The sequence below is a fragment of the Gracilinanus agilis genome, chromosome 4 (assembly GCF_016433145.1).
Source record: "Gracilinanus agilis isolate LMUSP501 chromosome 4, AgileGrace, whole genome shotgun sequence".
Taxonomy (NCBI): Eukaryota; Metazoa; Chordata; class Mammalia; order Didelphimorphia; family Didelphidae; genus Gracilinanus; species Gracilinanus agilis.
Genome location: NC_058133.1, coordinates 263,457,222 through 263,474,488, shown reverse-complemented (window position 1 = coordinate 263,474,488; position 17,267 = coordinate 263,457,222). Strand labels below are relative to the sequence as shown.

At 38.9% G+C, this 17,267-nt stretch overlaps 1 protein-coding gene across 2 annotated transcripts in view; it reads left to right on the top strand.

The window, feature by feature from the left end:
• Positions 1–487: 487 nt before the first annotated feature.
• SRPK1 (SRSF protein kinase 1) overlaps positions 488–17,267 on the top strand; it is an 87,593-nt gene continuing 70,813 nt past the window's right edge. For both annotated transcript variants that reach the window (XM_044674284.1, XM_044674285.1), the window contains exons 1-2: positions 488–568; positions 1,089–1,149. In XM_044674284.1, the coding sequence (XP_044530219.1) occupies positions 556–568; positions 1,089–1,149 (74 nt within the window). In that variant the 5' untranslated portion in view covers positions 488–555. The remainder of the gene's footprint in view (positions 569–1,088; positions 1,150–17,267) is intronic.

The following is a 17,267-nucleotide window of genomic DNA, read 5'->3' as shown; positions in this document are numbered from 1 at the left end:
GGAAATGAATGACTGGGGTGCAACATAATGCTGAGTCAGGCTCTCCAGCCCTTCTCTTTTCAATTCACCCGACTAATAGTGCATTGAAGTCTGTTAATCTTATTTTATCCTCAATATGATATAGGTAGGGCAGATATTATTTCCTGGTTACAGACATGGAAACTGAGGCAAGGCCATCTGCATGAAGAGAGGCTGAAAGCCCTGACTCATCATTAAATTGTACTCCAGTCATTCATTTCCCATCCCCACATTCGGGTGGAACCCAGAAGGCCAACGCAACCTCAAGTAGGTGGACCGGGAGGCGCCAGTAGATTAGCAAAGACCACCCCCTCTCCCAGCCCTGCTGTTTCAGGCCCTCATTCTCAAGCTTTCCGTGACCTCCTCCCTTCTTCTCCCCCACAGATAGGGAGCAGGTGGTAGGACCCAATCCCAGTGCGCAGGCGCGAGACGCGAAGGCGGGGCGTGCGCGGCATCGATTTCGGGCTACGGCGGGAGCAGGAGTAGCCGCCAGTCGCCCGTGGAGTGCGCAGGCGCTTGGCGGTTACCGGTCTCGCCATGGAGCGGAAAGGTGAGCGGCAGAGCGGCCTCCGACGGCCGAGGCCACGCGGGGAGCAGGAGGGGGGGGTAGGGCAACGGCCGCCTCGCCGGCCCAGGGTGGGGTGAGGGCGGGTTGGAGACCCCGAGCTTTCTTGGGACCCCCGAAGGCCTTGTCTCGGGGCGTGCACCCTCCACCTCTCCCGGGTTCCGGAGCTGGCGGCACCCCTTGTCCTTCCCGGCCTCCCAGTCCACGCTCCTGGCCTCTCCTCGGCCTGGTCCCGGCTTCCTGGGGCTGGGTTCCCTGCCCTCCCCCATCCCGCGCTGCCCAGTTTTCGCACTCGCCGTCCCGGCCTAAGACCCTTCCTCTACCCCGGGGCTCCCCGCGTGTGCCCCGTGGACCCTGCTTGTGGCTGTTGGGGGTCGCGCCCACCCCTCATGCCCGTGCGGTGTCCTCACCTGGCCGCCCCTCCCCACTCGGGGCCGCGCTCCACGTCACCTGGGTCCCCACCCTTTCACCGCGCTCCCCTTTGACGAACTCCTCTCTCCTGCAGTGCTTGCGCTCCAGGCCCGAAAGAAACGGACCAAGGCCAAGAAGGACAAAGCCCAAAAGAAGTGAGTCCCATAAACGCTCCCCCACCCCCCACTCCATTTCTTTCTCCCTCTCCCCAGCGACCTTTAATGCGATGCGTCGGTTGTCGGATATTTAAGCTGCAGCACATGGCCTGGCCTCAGAAGCCAGCGGGAATCTCTCCCCTGTGTAAGGGATTCCCCCTACCCCTCACTCCTTTCTGTTCTGCCCGAAATTTTGTCTTAAGGACACCCCTCACCCCACCCCAGGTTTGGTCGCTTTTGGACAGTCGGAGGAAGGAGATTGTGGGACCTGGGTAAGGGCAGGCTGGCTGTACCTTCTGTTGGTTGTTAGGGAGGAGATCTCTATCCTAACTTTGACCTCCCACCAGGAACTGGTAGATCATTAGTCATTCATTTGTAAGTCAGAAATCTGAGCTAACTTGTGAGTCTCGTGCTGCTAGGATCCTAGCTAGTGTGCCCCCCTGGCTAGCTAGTCTTCCCCAACATTTTGCGCAGTGCCTTGGTAGAGTAGGCGGCCCAGGATGATATTTTTAGGGTGAATTTCCAGGGTGTATTTTTTCTCTTGTAAGTGGGAAGATAAAATTCGTCCCTTCCCCCTGAGTTTATTAGGTTGTTAAGGATACGAAATTAACCTTTCTGAGCACTTTGATGCTTAGTTATATATTCTTGAGGATAGGGACTAATTTTGGCTTTAGTTGGGCTCCTCCCCTCATCTTTTTTTTTTAAACCCTTACCTTTCGTCTTGAAGTCAATACTGTGTATTGGCTCCAAGGCAGAAGAGTGGTAAGGGTAGGCAATGGGGGTCAAGTGTCTTGCCCAGGGTCACACAGCTGGGAAGTGTCTGAGGCCAGATTTGAACCTAGGACCTAGGTCTCTAGGCCTGGCTCTCAATCCACCCAGCTGCCCCCCCCCCCCTTTTTGTGGCTTATTATTAATTTGCACATAGTATAATCTTAATATTTGTTTGAATTTAATTTTTAATTTTTTACTTATTCCCTAAATGCAAACAAGACCAGGTCACTCTTTATAGGTCAGTTCTGGAAGAGTATCAAATACAGAAATTAATAAGAAATTTGTGATAGACTGTTTCAGATTATAATTTTTCTACCCACTGAAATGGATAAGACCTAGTTTAAAGTTTTGAAACATACAGCATTGCAGATTCTAGAATAGTGGTGCCACTTTCTGTTATTTCTATGGAGGAGGCCCATTAAATGATCTGTCCTGTATTAGTAATAAAACGTGGATGTCCATAAAAAACAGATTTTAAACGGTTTCTGTTCAGAAAATTTGCCATTTGTTGTGGTGTAGATAAATTCTTAAATGTTAATTGTCATTATTTTCTATGTCTCCTTGTTTCCATTTATTTGGAGTTTTGTTGTTTTCTTTGAATCAGTGGTTCTTGGGTTTGAGGGTTTTTGGGGGGTGGTTTAGACACTGGTTTTTAGATGATATGTTGAATCCAATAGAGAACTTGTCAAATTACCTTTTTTAATAGCAGAATACATTTATATTTTTGGAGGCAAGTATAACTTTCAATTTTTAATTTGGCATAGCTAGGTCATGATGATAGATGGTCTTAACTTTGGTATGGCTTGGCTTTCAACACTGACTTAAGGAATGTTTTCATTTTCCTTTGTGAAATGATTTAACTTATTAAAACGTTGTATATGTGCATTTAACTTTGATCTATATATGAATTGTCAAAAACAATTTTTTTAGTCAAATGGCACAGAATAGGGAGTCAGAAGATATAAGTTGCTCTGACACTAGCTGCTGCAGTATGAGTAGGCAAGTCATTTAACCCTCCCATATTTCGGTTTTCCCAACCAGCTCTTAAGTGGAGAGAGATGATATACCTCAGAGTTATAAGGTAAAGAGAATGTGATCCTTATGAATTAGTCAGTAGGTATTTGCTTACTATTTGCCAACACCTTCTGGGGATACAAAGGAAAAACAAACCCAGCATTTGTGGTGGAAGTTGGAAAGTTAAAAGACATATATATTCATCATTCTACTCAGACTATATGTATGTGGTAGAGCTTCAATATTTGTTTGAATTCAATTTGCTTTTTACTTACTCCTCAAATACATATGAGCCCAAATAGCACTGGTCATTCTGTACTTGAACTTGGTATGTAGGCCTGAATTACAAAATTTTAATAGACTGAAAGAAATGTGATTTCATTAGTGTGTGTTTGTGTTTGTGTTTGTTTCCACATCCTGATATGTAGTATTTTAGGGTTAGGATTATCTCATTATATATTTATCTCATTGTTCTTTATTAGTATAGATAAACTCCAGGATTAATTTTACATAGAGAATAATTATTTGCCTTTGTTACATGACTATAAATTTCTTGAAGGCAAAGGCTTTTGTCTTATCCTTGTAGCTTCTTCAAGTCCAGCTTAGTGCTTTTCATACAAAAGTATCCAGTATAGGCAGTTTGGTTGAATCTGTAGAAAAAAAAGTAGTAATCACTATGATACTTATATTTATCAAAAGATGTACATAGGTATAATAATTTTCTTATTGAATTATTTTATTTTCAGAAAGTTAAAATTTTTTTCATTTGTCATTTCTCTCTTCTTTTTTTTTTTTTTTTTTTTAACCCTTACCTTGCGTCTTGGAGACAGACTACCGGTCTGTCTTACCTATTTCTGTGTATTGGCTCCAAGGCAAAAGAGTGGTAAGGGTAGGCAATGGGGGTCAAGTGACTTGCCCAGGGTCACACAGCTGGGAAGTGTCTGAGGCCAGATTTGAACCTAGGACCTAGGTCTCTAGGCTTGGCTCTCAATTCACTCAGCTACCCAGCTACCCTCCCCATATCATTTTTAAAAAACCAATAAGAATTATTTAAAGGAACTTTTGTAAAACTAAGAACTTTTTTGGTGGTATAAACAATGACTGTGTACCAGTGTAGTACAATGTGAAGAACACTGGATTTGGAATCAGAAGATCTTGGTCCTAATTCTATCTGTTCCACGACACTTGTGTGACCATTGGGAAGTCACTTTTTGACTTTTTTTATTTAATTTTTATTTTTATTTTTTTAATTTTAAATTTTATTTTCTTTGTAAAATAAGTGTGATATATGATTCACTAAAACTTAAAAGTGTATTTGGCTTCAAAATACATAATTTATTTGTTGTTTGAAAGTGAGTACAACTAAACAGGAAATTTTCAGTCTAAATTTTGTTTGGTCTGAAAAAATAAACTATACTCCTAAATAGAGATCTTCCCTTTCAAAAAGGAAGAAAGCATATGCTTTGAAATAAAAGTGAAACTAGGCTGTACTCAGGTTTTATAAAAACTCTTTATTTGTAGAGGTGTCATTTATAGTTAGACCCATATTGTTAGCTGGTTAGTGTCAGTGAATAGAAGGCTAGAATTGGAATCTGGGAGACAAACTTGAGTTTGATGTCTTCTTCAGACACTTTTCCACCACTTTATACCTCCGTTTTCTCATCAGTTAATTAGGAATAATATCATCCAACCCAGGGGTTGTTGAGAGGATCAAGAGATTTTATGGTTTGCATCACTCACTAGAATTTTATAACCTTAAAGCACTATGTAAATATTAATTGTTGTTACTACTCCCATCATCATTACCTTAGTCGCTGGTGAACATCTTGAAACTTATTCTTCTATGTTAGGAATGCCTTGGGGTGGATCCTTGGTAGATCCTCTACCTTTTAAGGAGCTTATAGTCTGCTAAGGGAAGACAACATATTCACAGATGAAATAGATACTGTGTGTGTATATTGGTATGTATAATTTTTAAAAAATACAAGGTAGTTGGAATGGGAGCAATAATAACTGAAAGTCTTCATGAAGGAGACCTTTTAATCTGAGCCTCAAAGAAAGTTTAGTGGCTTCACTAGGGGGAAAGATGGAAGAGGGAGAGCATTCCAGGCATGAAGGACAGCCTGTTCAAAGACACAGAGGTCAGAGATCAAAAGTTATATACAGAGGGCAAGCTAATAGGTCACTTTGGAAGCATGGAGTGCTTAGGGAGAGTAATGAGTAATGAGTTAGGTAGGCCAGAGCCAGATCGTGATGGACTTGACATGCCAGGCTGGCTTTGGAAGTTTTATCTTAAAGGCAATGGAGAGGCACTTAAACTTGTTAATTGAGGAATCAGACTCTCAGATCTAAAAATCTCTCTTCTTGGTTTCATTCATGAATCACCAGTTGCTTTTTAGATATTCCCACCTGAAGGTCCTGGAGTCATTTTACAGTTGGCATCTCCATAACTGAACTCATTTTTCCCTCTAAGTCCTCTTCTCTACCGGTCTGTCTTACCTATTTCTGTCAAAGGTACCACCACCCTAACATTCTTTAAGGATCCTAACCGTAGCATTATCCTGGACTCTTACTTTCCCTCTATCCTATATATAGAATAATATTCCCATATGCAGTGAGTTGCCATATCATGTTGTTTCTACAAAATCTCTTCACTTTGCTCATATAACTACTATTTCATTTCAGGTGTTCATCACTTCTTACCTAAGTTATAGCACCAGCCTCTAAAAATGATTTCCCAAGGCTCTCCCTTCTCTAGTCCATCCTGCAGACTGGTACCAAAGTGAATTTCCCTAAGTACAGGTCTATCATGTGACTTCTGCTCAGCTAGTTTTAGAAGCTTCCTTTCACCTCTAGGAACAAATAAAAGCTCCTGTTTTGCTTTTAAAGCCCTTTAGAATCTCTTTCTAGCCTCAGTGGACATCACTCCTCTCTCTAGCACTCTTGGGATTCAGCCAGACTAACTTTCTGTTTTTCACACATGATGTCCCATCTCCTGACTCTGTGCCCTTGCACTTGCTATTCATTTGCCTGGAATATATTCCCTCCTTGATTCTTCTGCATGATCTTTCTTCCTTTAAGTTGTGGCTCAAAGACCATCTTCTGCATGAAATTTTTACTGATTCTATTCTTAAACTACTGATAGTTTTTTTTCCAAACTATATTGTATTTTACTGTATTATATACATATTTACTTTATATTTATGCTCTTTGTGTACACATATGTAATGATTGTCCCTCATTAAAAAGTGCCTAGTGAATAGGGGTGGTTTCATTCTTTGTATTTATATCCCTTGCACCTAGCAAGGTGTCTTGACACAGTGAGCAGTTAATAAATGCTTGTTGGATTGCTTTAAGACAATTGGCCATATGATGAATGAATTAAAGAGGAAAGAAACTGGATGCAGGAATACCAGTTAGGAGGCTTTTGGAATAATCCTGGTGAATGGTGAGGCCTAAGCCTGACTAGGTGTATTTGGGTGCAAATAGAGATAAAGGGACAGGTGTGAGATCTGTGAAAGAGGTGTAATTGACAAACCTTTACACTTCATTGGATATGGGAGGCAAGGGGAATAAAGAAAACTGAAGAGTCAAGGTTGAAGCTGAGTTTGTGAAATAAATAGATGTTAGGAAGGAGAGATTTAGGGCGGGGAAGATAGTCCTATTTGAGATGCCTTTTGACACTTTCAGGTGAAGATGTCAAACAGTCAGTTGAAGATGTTGGTCTGAAGTTCAGAAAGAAGAGAGCTAAATTTTTGATTTGGGAGCCATCTACTTAGAGGGGACAGTTAAATCCTCAGGAGGTGATGGGATCACAGATAGGATAGACTGAACCCTGCGCTGTACTCCAGACAGTCAGGTAGATTGTCATGGATGATGAACCTGCAAAGAAGGCCAGAATGGATAAGTATGATGACATAGAAGGGAAAACCATGTTAGGGCAGTGTCCTGAAAACCAGGAAGAAGTGATATCCAGAAAGCAAGCTCAGGCAACAAGAGAGGTCAAGAAGGATTGGCACTGAGAAATGGCCATTAGACGGGGCAATTAGAAAATATAATGTTGGAGAGAGTTTTTTCCATTGAGTGATGGATTTCATTGGAAGCCAAATTTCAAGGGTTTGAGAAATGGAAATGAGATAGTAGAGCCAACTAAAGTCCTTTTCTAGGACCTCATTTTGTTGTGATGACCCTGTGTCCTTGAAGGTGTGTCAGTACTTACTATGCACTGGGTACAGATATGGCAATTGGTAGTGTTATATCTGTTTGAGAACCAAATTAACAACATATTTGGAGAGGCTCATTGTTGGCTGAATGTTTTTGACTATTTAATTTAATGAAACCTATCAGACAAAGATGCAGAGAGGTTGTGATAGATATTGGTGGAGGGGTACCATGACTCCTTAAATCTTTGAGCCACTTAATTATTAAATCCAGGTTCACATGCTATTAATTTCAGTCACCTGTGTCCTTGAGCTGTTTATTTAACTGCTAGTCCTTTTTGGGGGGACCAATTAGGAGCAGGATAGAGATTTAGAAAAGAGTCACCCTAGGTGTGAGAAGCTTTATCTTCTTTATCTTCAGTGCTATAAATAGATTTTATTCAAGGCAGAACTGTTTATATTTCAAAACCCAATTGCTCTTATCTCCTTGCTTGCTTTTCTTCCTCCTTAAATATTCAGTTGTCTTTGCCTATAGCATTGTAGTTATTTCTTCTCAGTTTAACATTTACCTAAGCATCTTATTCAGTAACAGGGTTTCATCCTTTCAAATTATTTCTCTAGAACCTAATTGGAGTTTCACATAGTAATTAAATTTTAAGTGGGTCCTAAAGGCATTTTGACCAAAATTATTAACTTTGCAGTTAAAAAGCTTTAGGGTCAAGTGGAAAGTCAATCTAAAACTTTTGTTTCCTAATGCCTTTATGGCAGTCTGTGATTGGATTAAAAAAGATTTAAAAAATGTGGTAGGAGTATCTTATCTGAATCAAAGAAATGCTGTTCTTTCTGGAAAGTCTCCCATGTTACATAGAGTTAGGGAAAGAGAGGCTTTGGTTTAGTTTTTTCATCTTAGAATCAAAATTGTATTAGTTCTAAGATAGAAGAATGGTAAGGGCTGGGCTATGGGGGTTAAGTGACTTGTCTGGACACAAGGTCAAATTTGAACCTGGGATCTCCCATCTCCAGGCCTGACTTTCTTCATTGACCCACCTAGCTACCCCCTTTCGATTTTAATTTAAAACTATATATATATACACAATGATTGCATTTCATACTTTTCCATACTCATTCTTTAACCAGCAGCAGGGATCCAGTCTGATAATAGATCAAAATCAGATTTACCATAATTTTGTTTTCTCATGGAGCCTGTATAAGTTTAGCCTCTTTCTTTTTAACCCTTACCTTCTGTCTTAGAATCAATACTACATATTGATTCTAAGGCAGAAGAGTGGTAAGGGCTGGGCAATGGGGTCATATTTGAACCCAGGACCCCTCCCATCTTTAGGCCTGGCTCTCAATCCACTGAGCCACCCACCTGCCCCCTTAACCTCTTTTTAAGAATGGAAGATTACATGAGATATATAGAGCATGACCTTGTTGAGAAAGTTCTTCATTCACATATTAACCCACTTAGAAACTGAAAATTACCATTTGGAAGAGAAATTTAATTCTAAGGAGAGTGGAAGGATAAAGGAAGAAAAGAGGATTTGGGGAGGGTCAGTTTGACATTTATCTATTAAGCTCCTTTTACATATTTTTGAAATAAGACATAATTTCTTTAGGATGAGAAAGTTCTAGCATACTTGGAGATAAGAGCAAAGATTTTATATACACACTTGTGTACACTTAAGTGGAACTTTTAAAATGTTATTTTTAGAGGATAAGCTATTAAGTGGCCGCCAATATCACTAACAGTGAAAATAATTGCTTGTATATTTTGTTTTGCTCTTAGCATATACTAATTCACTACTTGCTAGATTGTGTTTTAGAATTACATAGTTTACCTCCTTTGTACATGGAATGTAGTTAACTAAATGCTTTTTGAATGTGCTATATTGAAGCTAGAGGCTTCCTTATTTATAGTAATATTCATTAAACCCACCAACATATGTCTAAGAATTTAGTGAATGGACATGTTTAGGAATTCTTTCACACCAAATATCAAGAAAAGTTATACTGTATATATAGCTCTCTTTCATTCTTCCTTGTTCTTGTCTTGTGTGTATTATCTACTTTGTGGATCAGCCATAGCAAATTCTTTTCCTAAATTTTTCCCCATAACCCAGGAGACAGACATCCTTTGGCATATTCTTGCTCTGAGCTCACCCTGTGTGGAGAGGTTGCTTTTGGATTCTTATCTCTTGTATATGGTCAAGCACATCTAGATAGAATAAAATCTTAGATGACTCAGGGAGTTATTTAGTACTCTAGTCTCCATATAATTCAGTTAATTGGAGTAGGCCTGTAACATAGTAGATTCTTAATATTTTATTGATTGATAATACAAAGTAAAGAGTGTTAGAAACAAAAGACAGTGTCAGGGGGAGGAGAGTAGAATCATGGAAAGCTAAATGGAAGTGTTCCCTAAACTGAGTCTTGAAGGAAGTTATGGACTCTGAAAAGTGGATATTAGAAGTAAATGCATTATCAGGCAGCTAGATGGCTCAGTAGATAATCAGAGACCCTGTGTTCAAATCTGGCCTCAAACACTTTCTATTTTTGTGACCCTGGGCAGGTCATTTAATCCTGCTTGTGTAGTCCTTACCACTCTTGTATAATACCTAGTATTGGTTCTAAGATGGAAGGTAAAGTTTTTTGTCTTTTTTTTTAATGCACCCCAGGCATGGAGGATAGAGGAGATGCTGTGTTGTGCTTGGAGAACAGCTGGTAATTCAGTTTGAATAGAGTGTAGAAAAAGAATAATGTACAACAGAACTAGACAGGTCAAAGCTAAATTATGGGGAGTCTGAAATTCTTGGCAAAGGAATTTATTTTTGTTAGGGATAACCCAGGGTTGAGATTGAGGGTTGAGGATTTGGCAAAATATGAACAGTGGGTATAAAGAGAGTCATGGGATTCAAGAATGGAGGACAGTGCCTGGTTAAACTGGGGAAGGAAGGAAGGAAAGAAAGAATAAATTATTGTCATTTACTATGTGCCAGGTGTAGTGCTAAGCGTTTATAAATATTCTCAATCCTCAAAACAATCCTGGGAGATATTTTACATGCAGTTGAGAAATTCAAGGCTAACAGGTTAAAGTCATAACTAGTTAAGTGTCAGACTGATTTTGAATTCAAATTTTCCTGATTCCAGGCCCAATACTCTACCCCATTGGTAAAGACTATTAAGGGAAGAAAGTGAGGCCAGGAGTGATGGCCTGGGAGAAGAGGGAAGGATTTGAGGAATTTGACTAAAGGTTACAGTGAGAAGGAAGAAGAGATTTCAAGTGGGGCAATGGGAGTTCAGCAATAGCATATATCTCCCAAAATGGTTGTGAGGATAAAATATAATAATATTTGTAAAGTGTTTTGCAAACCTTAAAATCCTACATAATGCTAGCTGTTATTTCCTTTGTTAGAGGGGGAAATTTCAGAGTTCCCATTCATGGAGATAGCACAGTTTGGGTTGATGGTGAAGTTGTGACTATACTGTGGGTGACCAAGAGAGGTGGTGGAGTTGAAGTCAGTGAACTGGAAGGCCAGGTTGTGAGATGAAACATCAGGGTAAATTTTGAGGTCCTCAGGTATGAGTTGAGTGAGGACAGTGAGCCCAGGTTCAAAGCCTCCCCCAAGAAGTAGTAAGTTAGAGATCTGGAGGTCAGTTAGGGGCAGACCAAAGAGTCTGTACAGGGTGATATACGTGAGTATAAATGGAAGGAATGTAGAGGTGATGATGGTGACAGTGAGAAACAGTGAATTTAACTTACTTCCTCTTGTCCTAGTATGAGCAGAGAGAAGGGATACTTCCCTTCTGTTTTGGACAATAATGGAACTGTTTTCAGAAGAGTCAGATTTATGTGATAGAAGGTGCAGGAATATAAAAACAAAGCATTTTAGGATAAAGTGAAGTTTAATGATATTAGGGATTGAGGGAAGGAGTTTGCAGAGGGCACAGTAGGAAAGGAGTGCAGAGAATGGTGGGAGGAGGATAGCCTTTCAGTTTTGACCACAGCAAAGGATGATCTAGACCCAAGAATATGGAAAGCAAGAATAGGGAATTTGTTAGCCAAGGGATAGATGAAGAGGGGCTTGTACACTAAATCTTGTTCCAGATTCTAATTATAAATCTGGTGGGATTTTTAATCCTTCTAAATGTTGTTTCCCAGATGTTTGGGAGCTGAGATTGGGAAAATCTCTGCTTATGATGTATGAAAGATCCTGTGGTTGAGGGCTTGCAGACTACAGTTCCAATTGGAGTTCCTCAGTCAATTAGTTGAGAGGTCCAATTGCAGATTAAAACTAAGGAAGTCCCAGTAAACATGGTAATTGTTATGGGATTACTTCTACTAATTCCATAAGGAATTGTAAAAGTATCTGATAACTTTTGGGATGCAATGATGAAAACTTGAAATATCAATCAGGAAGTTGCTGGCAATCTTTTAGCACTCCTATTATTTCTCTTAATTTAACAAGGAATGATTTCTGATGACCACCTTCAGGGAAAGGAGTTAACAACAAATGGGTTTGGATAAACTCAAAATTTAGTAGAGGATTTGGATAAATGCAATAGGTAGGATAAGAAGAATGAGTTGTAAATTTTGTGCCATTGCTTTTCTTTAATGTAGGTAGAGATTGACTATTCAAAATTAACTATAATGTGTCCAGGAATTCTACACCATTTTGTTTTACTGGTTAGGGCCTCAGATTTTGTCAGTTTGGAAAACTACAAATTTATAACTTATGTTAGCTTTAATCTTTGAGAATTGCTTTTGACAAGTGACTTGCTCATGTCATGCAGTTAGTGTATGTCAGAGGCAAAACTTATATGAAAGTCTTCCTGACTCAAAAGCTAGACCTTTTGTCCACTATCCTACACATTATTAAACAATTGTGTCTTTTGGTGGAAATGGCAGGGGTGGGGTGGGGGATGGGAGACCAGACCTGTAATTTCATTGGCTTGAGGAATTCCCACTGAGGAAACTCCTTCTATCATAACAGATCAATAATTTTTACAATTTATAGTTTTAGAGAGTGGTCTAGGGCAGTGATGGGCAAACTACGCCAGATATGACCCCCTGAAATGTTCTATCTGGCAGTGCAACATTGTTCCTAATCTGATGAATACAATGAGTAGGATACAATACAATGAAACTTCGAAAGAGTTGCCTTAGAAACAGACTGACAGATGAGCATTTCCTTTCCTTTGGCCCCCTCTTTAAAAAGTTTGCCCATCACTTGTCTAGGATGCTGAAAGACTGTGACTTGCTCAGGGTTGTACAGCTCTATATGTGTGAGACAGTGGAACTTGAACCTAGGTTTTCTTGGTCAGTTCTATAACCACTTTGTCATTCTGCCTGTCCATACTAAAAAGTTTTACAAATAGTGCCAGAACATCTTTTTCTTTTTCTTTTTTTTTTTTTTTAACCCTTATCTTCCATCTTATAATCAATACTGTATATTGCTTCCAAGGCAAAAGAGCAGTAAGGACTAAGCATTGGGGGTTATGTGACTTGCCCAGGATCACAGTTAGTGTCTGAACCCAGATTTTCCCATCTCTGGGCCTGGCTCTCAATCCACAGAGCCACCCAGCTGCCCCCAGTGCCAGAACATCTTAAAACATTTAACAGTATACATTTTTAGTAGCTTATAAAATTGTTGCAATTAACATAGTGAAGAGGAATATTAGTGACTTGAAAAAATACTATGCTTAGTGCTGTCTTGTTTTAGTCTTCTAACAAAATTCTGCACTGTATAAATCCTAATCTCATTCATTCCTTGGATTTATAGTTCATTCTTAACTTTGCAGGGTGAGATTCTCTATCATTTTAAAGGCTTCTTTGATTTTATTTTATAAGACCACTACTTACTGTGTTGGCCTCTTTTCTAAACAGAGGGCAACCTATTTCCCAAACCATTATGTTACTAATGGAACAAGGTGAGAGTAGCCATAATTCTTCCACTTTGTTCTTAGGTTTTGATCACAGTCAGGTTTTAAAATTTTACTTGGAAAGCTTCATTTTATTTTTACTTTTTAATTAAAACAAAATTGTCTTGTAAAACTTCATTTTCTTTTAATGAATATGATAAATTCAATGTGTCACTTTAAAAGTTGACTTAATTGTGATTCCTTCTAGACTTAAAACACTTTTTAAATACAACACCTCTGTTTCTAGGCCTGTGCAAACAGTCTTCCATCTTACTTAGGACTTATTTCTTATGGTTTCTGGAGTAGGTGGTTGGTAGGAAGTAGGTTTTATAATCCCTCTCTTCTGATGTTAACATTACAAGAACAATATTAAGTAACTTTAATGCTCATGTTTCTAGGTTTTAGGGTGCAATTATGTATCAATGCTTCCCATCCCCCCAAATATACTTCATTTTTGACATATATTTGACAAATTGTTTTATTGTCTTATTGGGGCTCTCAATTTTTCATTCTTTTGTCCACATGTTCTTAATATTGTCGAATCCTACATGTCTTAGATTACATCTGCATTTGTTTTAGTTAATAAACAGATATGGCAGTAAGGAGAGTTTTTCTGTAACTATCATTTTGTAACATAGGCACTTAATGAATATTTTTGGTTTGTGGTGTGTTTTTTTGCTCTTGCCTTAATAAAGGGCCTTAAAGTGTACAAAGAAAAACACTTTTTCTTTTGGGGCCTTAGTATATCTGTTTGAATATGTTTTTAAAAAATTATTTCCTAGTAAGCTGTATCTACCTGGAAAGGAGAATGTGATCCCTTTAAAAGAAGAAAGTTCTTTTATCAAAGAGTTTGCATTTAGTATATCTAGTAATTCAACAAGCAGTTGAGCTTTTTTAAGCTGTTTGTTTTTTTCAAAGATATTTTATTTTCCAACTTACCTTTTCCAAAATTATAAGATCCAAATTGTCTCCCTCTTCTTCCCCCCACCTTAGAAATGATAAGCAATTTGACTTGGATTTTATGTATATATGTGTGTGTATGTTATTATCAAGCAAAACATAATTCCATATTGGTCATTGTTGTAAGAGAATACACATTAATGTGAAAGATAGTGAAGGACTTTCATCTGCATCTGACTCCCAACAGTTCTCCTACAGCTTTTATAAAACAACCTTTTATAAAAGTGCAAAGAAATGTTAGGTACTGTGGCTGTTACAAAGATGAATAAGACACAGTATCTCACCTTAGAAAGCTACAATCTACTATAAAAGGATAAATACACAAATCATCCTATGTTTTAATATTATGGTTAAGTGCATTTGGGGCTCAGAACAGAGAAGAGATGCCATCCAGTTGGAAGGTTAGTATTGGAGGTTTTTGGAAGATGGTTAGAACTTTGATAGGTGGGAGAGAACAACTTTGAATAAAGGCACTGAAACAGAAACTCAGGGGTCATGTTTACAGAGCAGGGAGGAGCCAGTAGCTATGTTCTGGCTAGAACATAGGGTACATATAAGGAAGTATAGTGGTGGATAAGACTTAAGGTAGATTGCAGATACATTGTAAAGGATGTTGAACAGTAGACTTAAGAAATTTATGATTTATTAATGTGGAGCTATTGTTTTTGATCAGGGAGGTTATGGATTCAAGGCAGTGTTTTAAGAAGTCCTAGTACAGGGGCAGCTAGGTAGCTCAGTGGATAGAGAGCTTGTTCTGGAGACCAGAGGTCCTGGGTTCAAATGTGACCTCAGACAATTCTTAGCTTTGTGAGCCTGGGAAAGCCACTTAACCCCCGCCTTAACACTTATCCTCTTCTGCCTTGGGACTGATAATTAGAATCAAGACTAAAACAGAAGGCAAGGATTTTTTTTTAAAAATACTGACCTTAATGATGATTGGAAAATGGCAGGAGGAATGGAAATAATCTAGATGGGGGGTATAAAAGGAGATGGGAGGAATCATTTTAACCCTGATATTAGTAATGATCATTGTAGATATAGGGAAATCAGAAGGAGGACTTAGTGGAATGTGGAGTGAGAAGACTACCTCAGTTTTGTATGTGATGACTTTGAGGCTGTCTTCAAAGGGCTAAAGTTAGAAAGTAAAAATAGTAGTTCTTATTGTGAAAAGTCTATTACATAAATCTGGCTTACTTAGATATTTAAGCTATTTCTGTTTTTGGAAGAAAAAAATGCAAATCTAATGAATGCTCAAGTTCCATCAGTTTTGGGAGGGAAATATAAGAACTTCTCCTGGAATTAGGCAAAAACATTTAAGTGCCTACTATGTACAAGGAAAGATAAAAGGTAGTCTTCAAGGAGTTCACAATCTATTCCTTTAAATAAGTCGACAAATGCAAACAGTTCTGTACAAATGCAATAGTTAAAAGGGGGAGAGTAATTCTCTTTTCACACAAACTTTATACAGGATAAGTTGGAGATAATTAACAGAGGGAAGGCCTTAGAATTAAGGGGGTTGGAGGGGAAACTTTGTAGAAGGTGCGAATTTAACTGGGACTTTAAGGAAACTAGGGAAATCAGGAGGCAGAAGTGAGGAAGGGAGAGCACCCCAGATATGAGGACAGCAAGTGAAAATTTCTGGAGCCAGGAGACAGTGCCTTATTCAAGAAAGCCATTGGGGAGTGGTGAGGGAGAGAGATTGAAATTGATATGTAGGGATAGAAAGGTGCTAGGTTATGTGAAGGGCTTTGAACACCATATTTGGTCCTGGAGGTGATTAGAGAACCATTTGTGTTTGTTGAGTTAGGGAGGGTGAAGTGGTCAAACCTGCACTTTAGCAGAAAGCCTCATAGATAAAACTTCCATATCTCTGATTATAAAATAGGAAGAAAATAATGCCTTCAACCGCAAGTGAAACTAGTATTCTCATGTACGTGAAAATAATGGAACCAAAGTGAAAAGGGTGAGAGGTATGGTAGTACAATGGAAGAAATATCAATCCAGAGTCAGGAAAACTAAATTCTAGCCTTAACTCTGTCTTTGGGTAAATTACTTTAGCCCTTTTGGACAATCTCTTCCTCCTCTATAAAGTGAATGGGTTGGAACTATGTGATGTCTCAACGGTTGGCAACCTTTTTGGCCATGAGAGCCATAAACTCGGGCAGAAGGAGGAGGATGGTGGTGGAAGGCACTGGAATATGGGGGGGGGGGCTGAAGGGCCCCCTGGGGCACATCCTGGGGCTCTGCCCGGACTGGCAAGGCAGGAGGTGGAGCCAGATATGGTTCGAGAGCTATATGTTGCTATATGTTGCCGCCCCCTGCTCTAGTTTATCATTGGACTTACAAAACCCACTAAGACTGTCCCTCTCATTAGCTCAGCCTGAGAAGAGTGAGTAGATTATTTTTGGTTGTGTCAGAGAGAAGCTGGTGACTCCTGAGAAAAACACCTGGGGGAGTTTTTGATACCAAGCTGGGTCAAAATCCTGAGCCATTTATAAGCCCTTGGGAGAATTTGATCCCAAGTTAAGAAATTATCTTCAAGTAGAAGAGAAAACTAGATGTGTCTTAATTGCTAACAATATACCATTGATATATTAAAGATTAGTGCCTGTTTCTACCTAGGGATTGTATTGATTTGTATTATGTATCATCTATTTGAATTTAGTAAATTTAATTATGTATTTTGTTAGTTGTTAGGGCTTAACTTTTAAAATAGTTACTTTATTTTCCCTTTTGAATATGCTTTAAAAAAAAAAAAAACTTCTTTCAGTTGATTCTACCTGTGAGAACCAGAACCATGACTTTTTGAGCTATGAGACCAGAACCAATATATTACTTGATAATGCATCCTGATTGTAGGGTGCAAAAGAATACTCTCTTTAGGCCTGGCAGATAAATCTGAACATCAAAAATGATGGTAAATTTTAAAGATGTATATAAAACATCAAAAATAAGAAAGTGGTTTCATTAAGCTGTTTCTTTATTAAAACTTGTAAAGTTCTTAATTAGTACAAGTTAACTATAAATTGTCTTCACTAGTGAAATATCTTCTGGCTTCTGAGGGTTAAAGAAAAAATTTAGACATCTTATTAACATAGAGTAGCTTTGAAAAGGAATTTCCCTAAATTTGGGGTACTTACACATTCTCCTGCTTTCGTGATCCTAACTTTTTTTCTCTTAGTCATAGCTACTGTCAGAAAAATCAGTCTAGCACACAAGTAAAAAGGCAGGGCAGACAATTGTTTAAGAAAAAAGAAAAAAGGAATTGTCAACAACACCTGACTTACCACT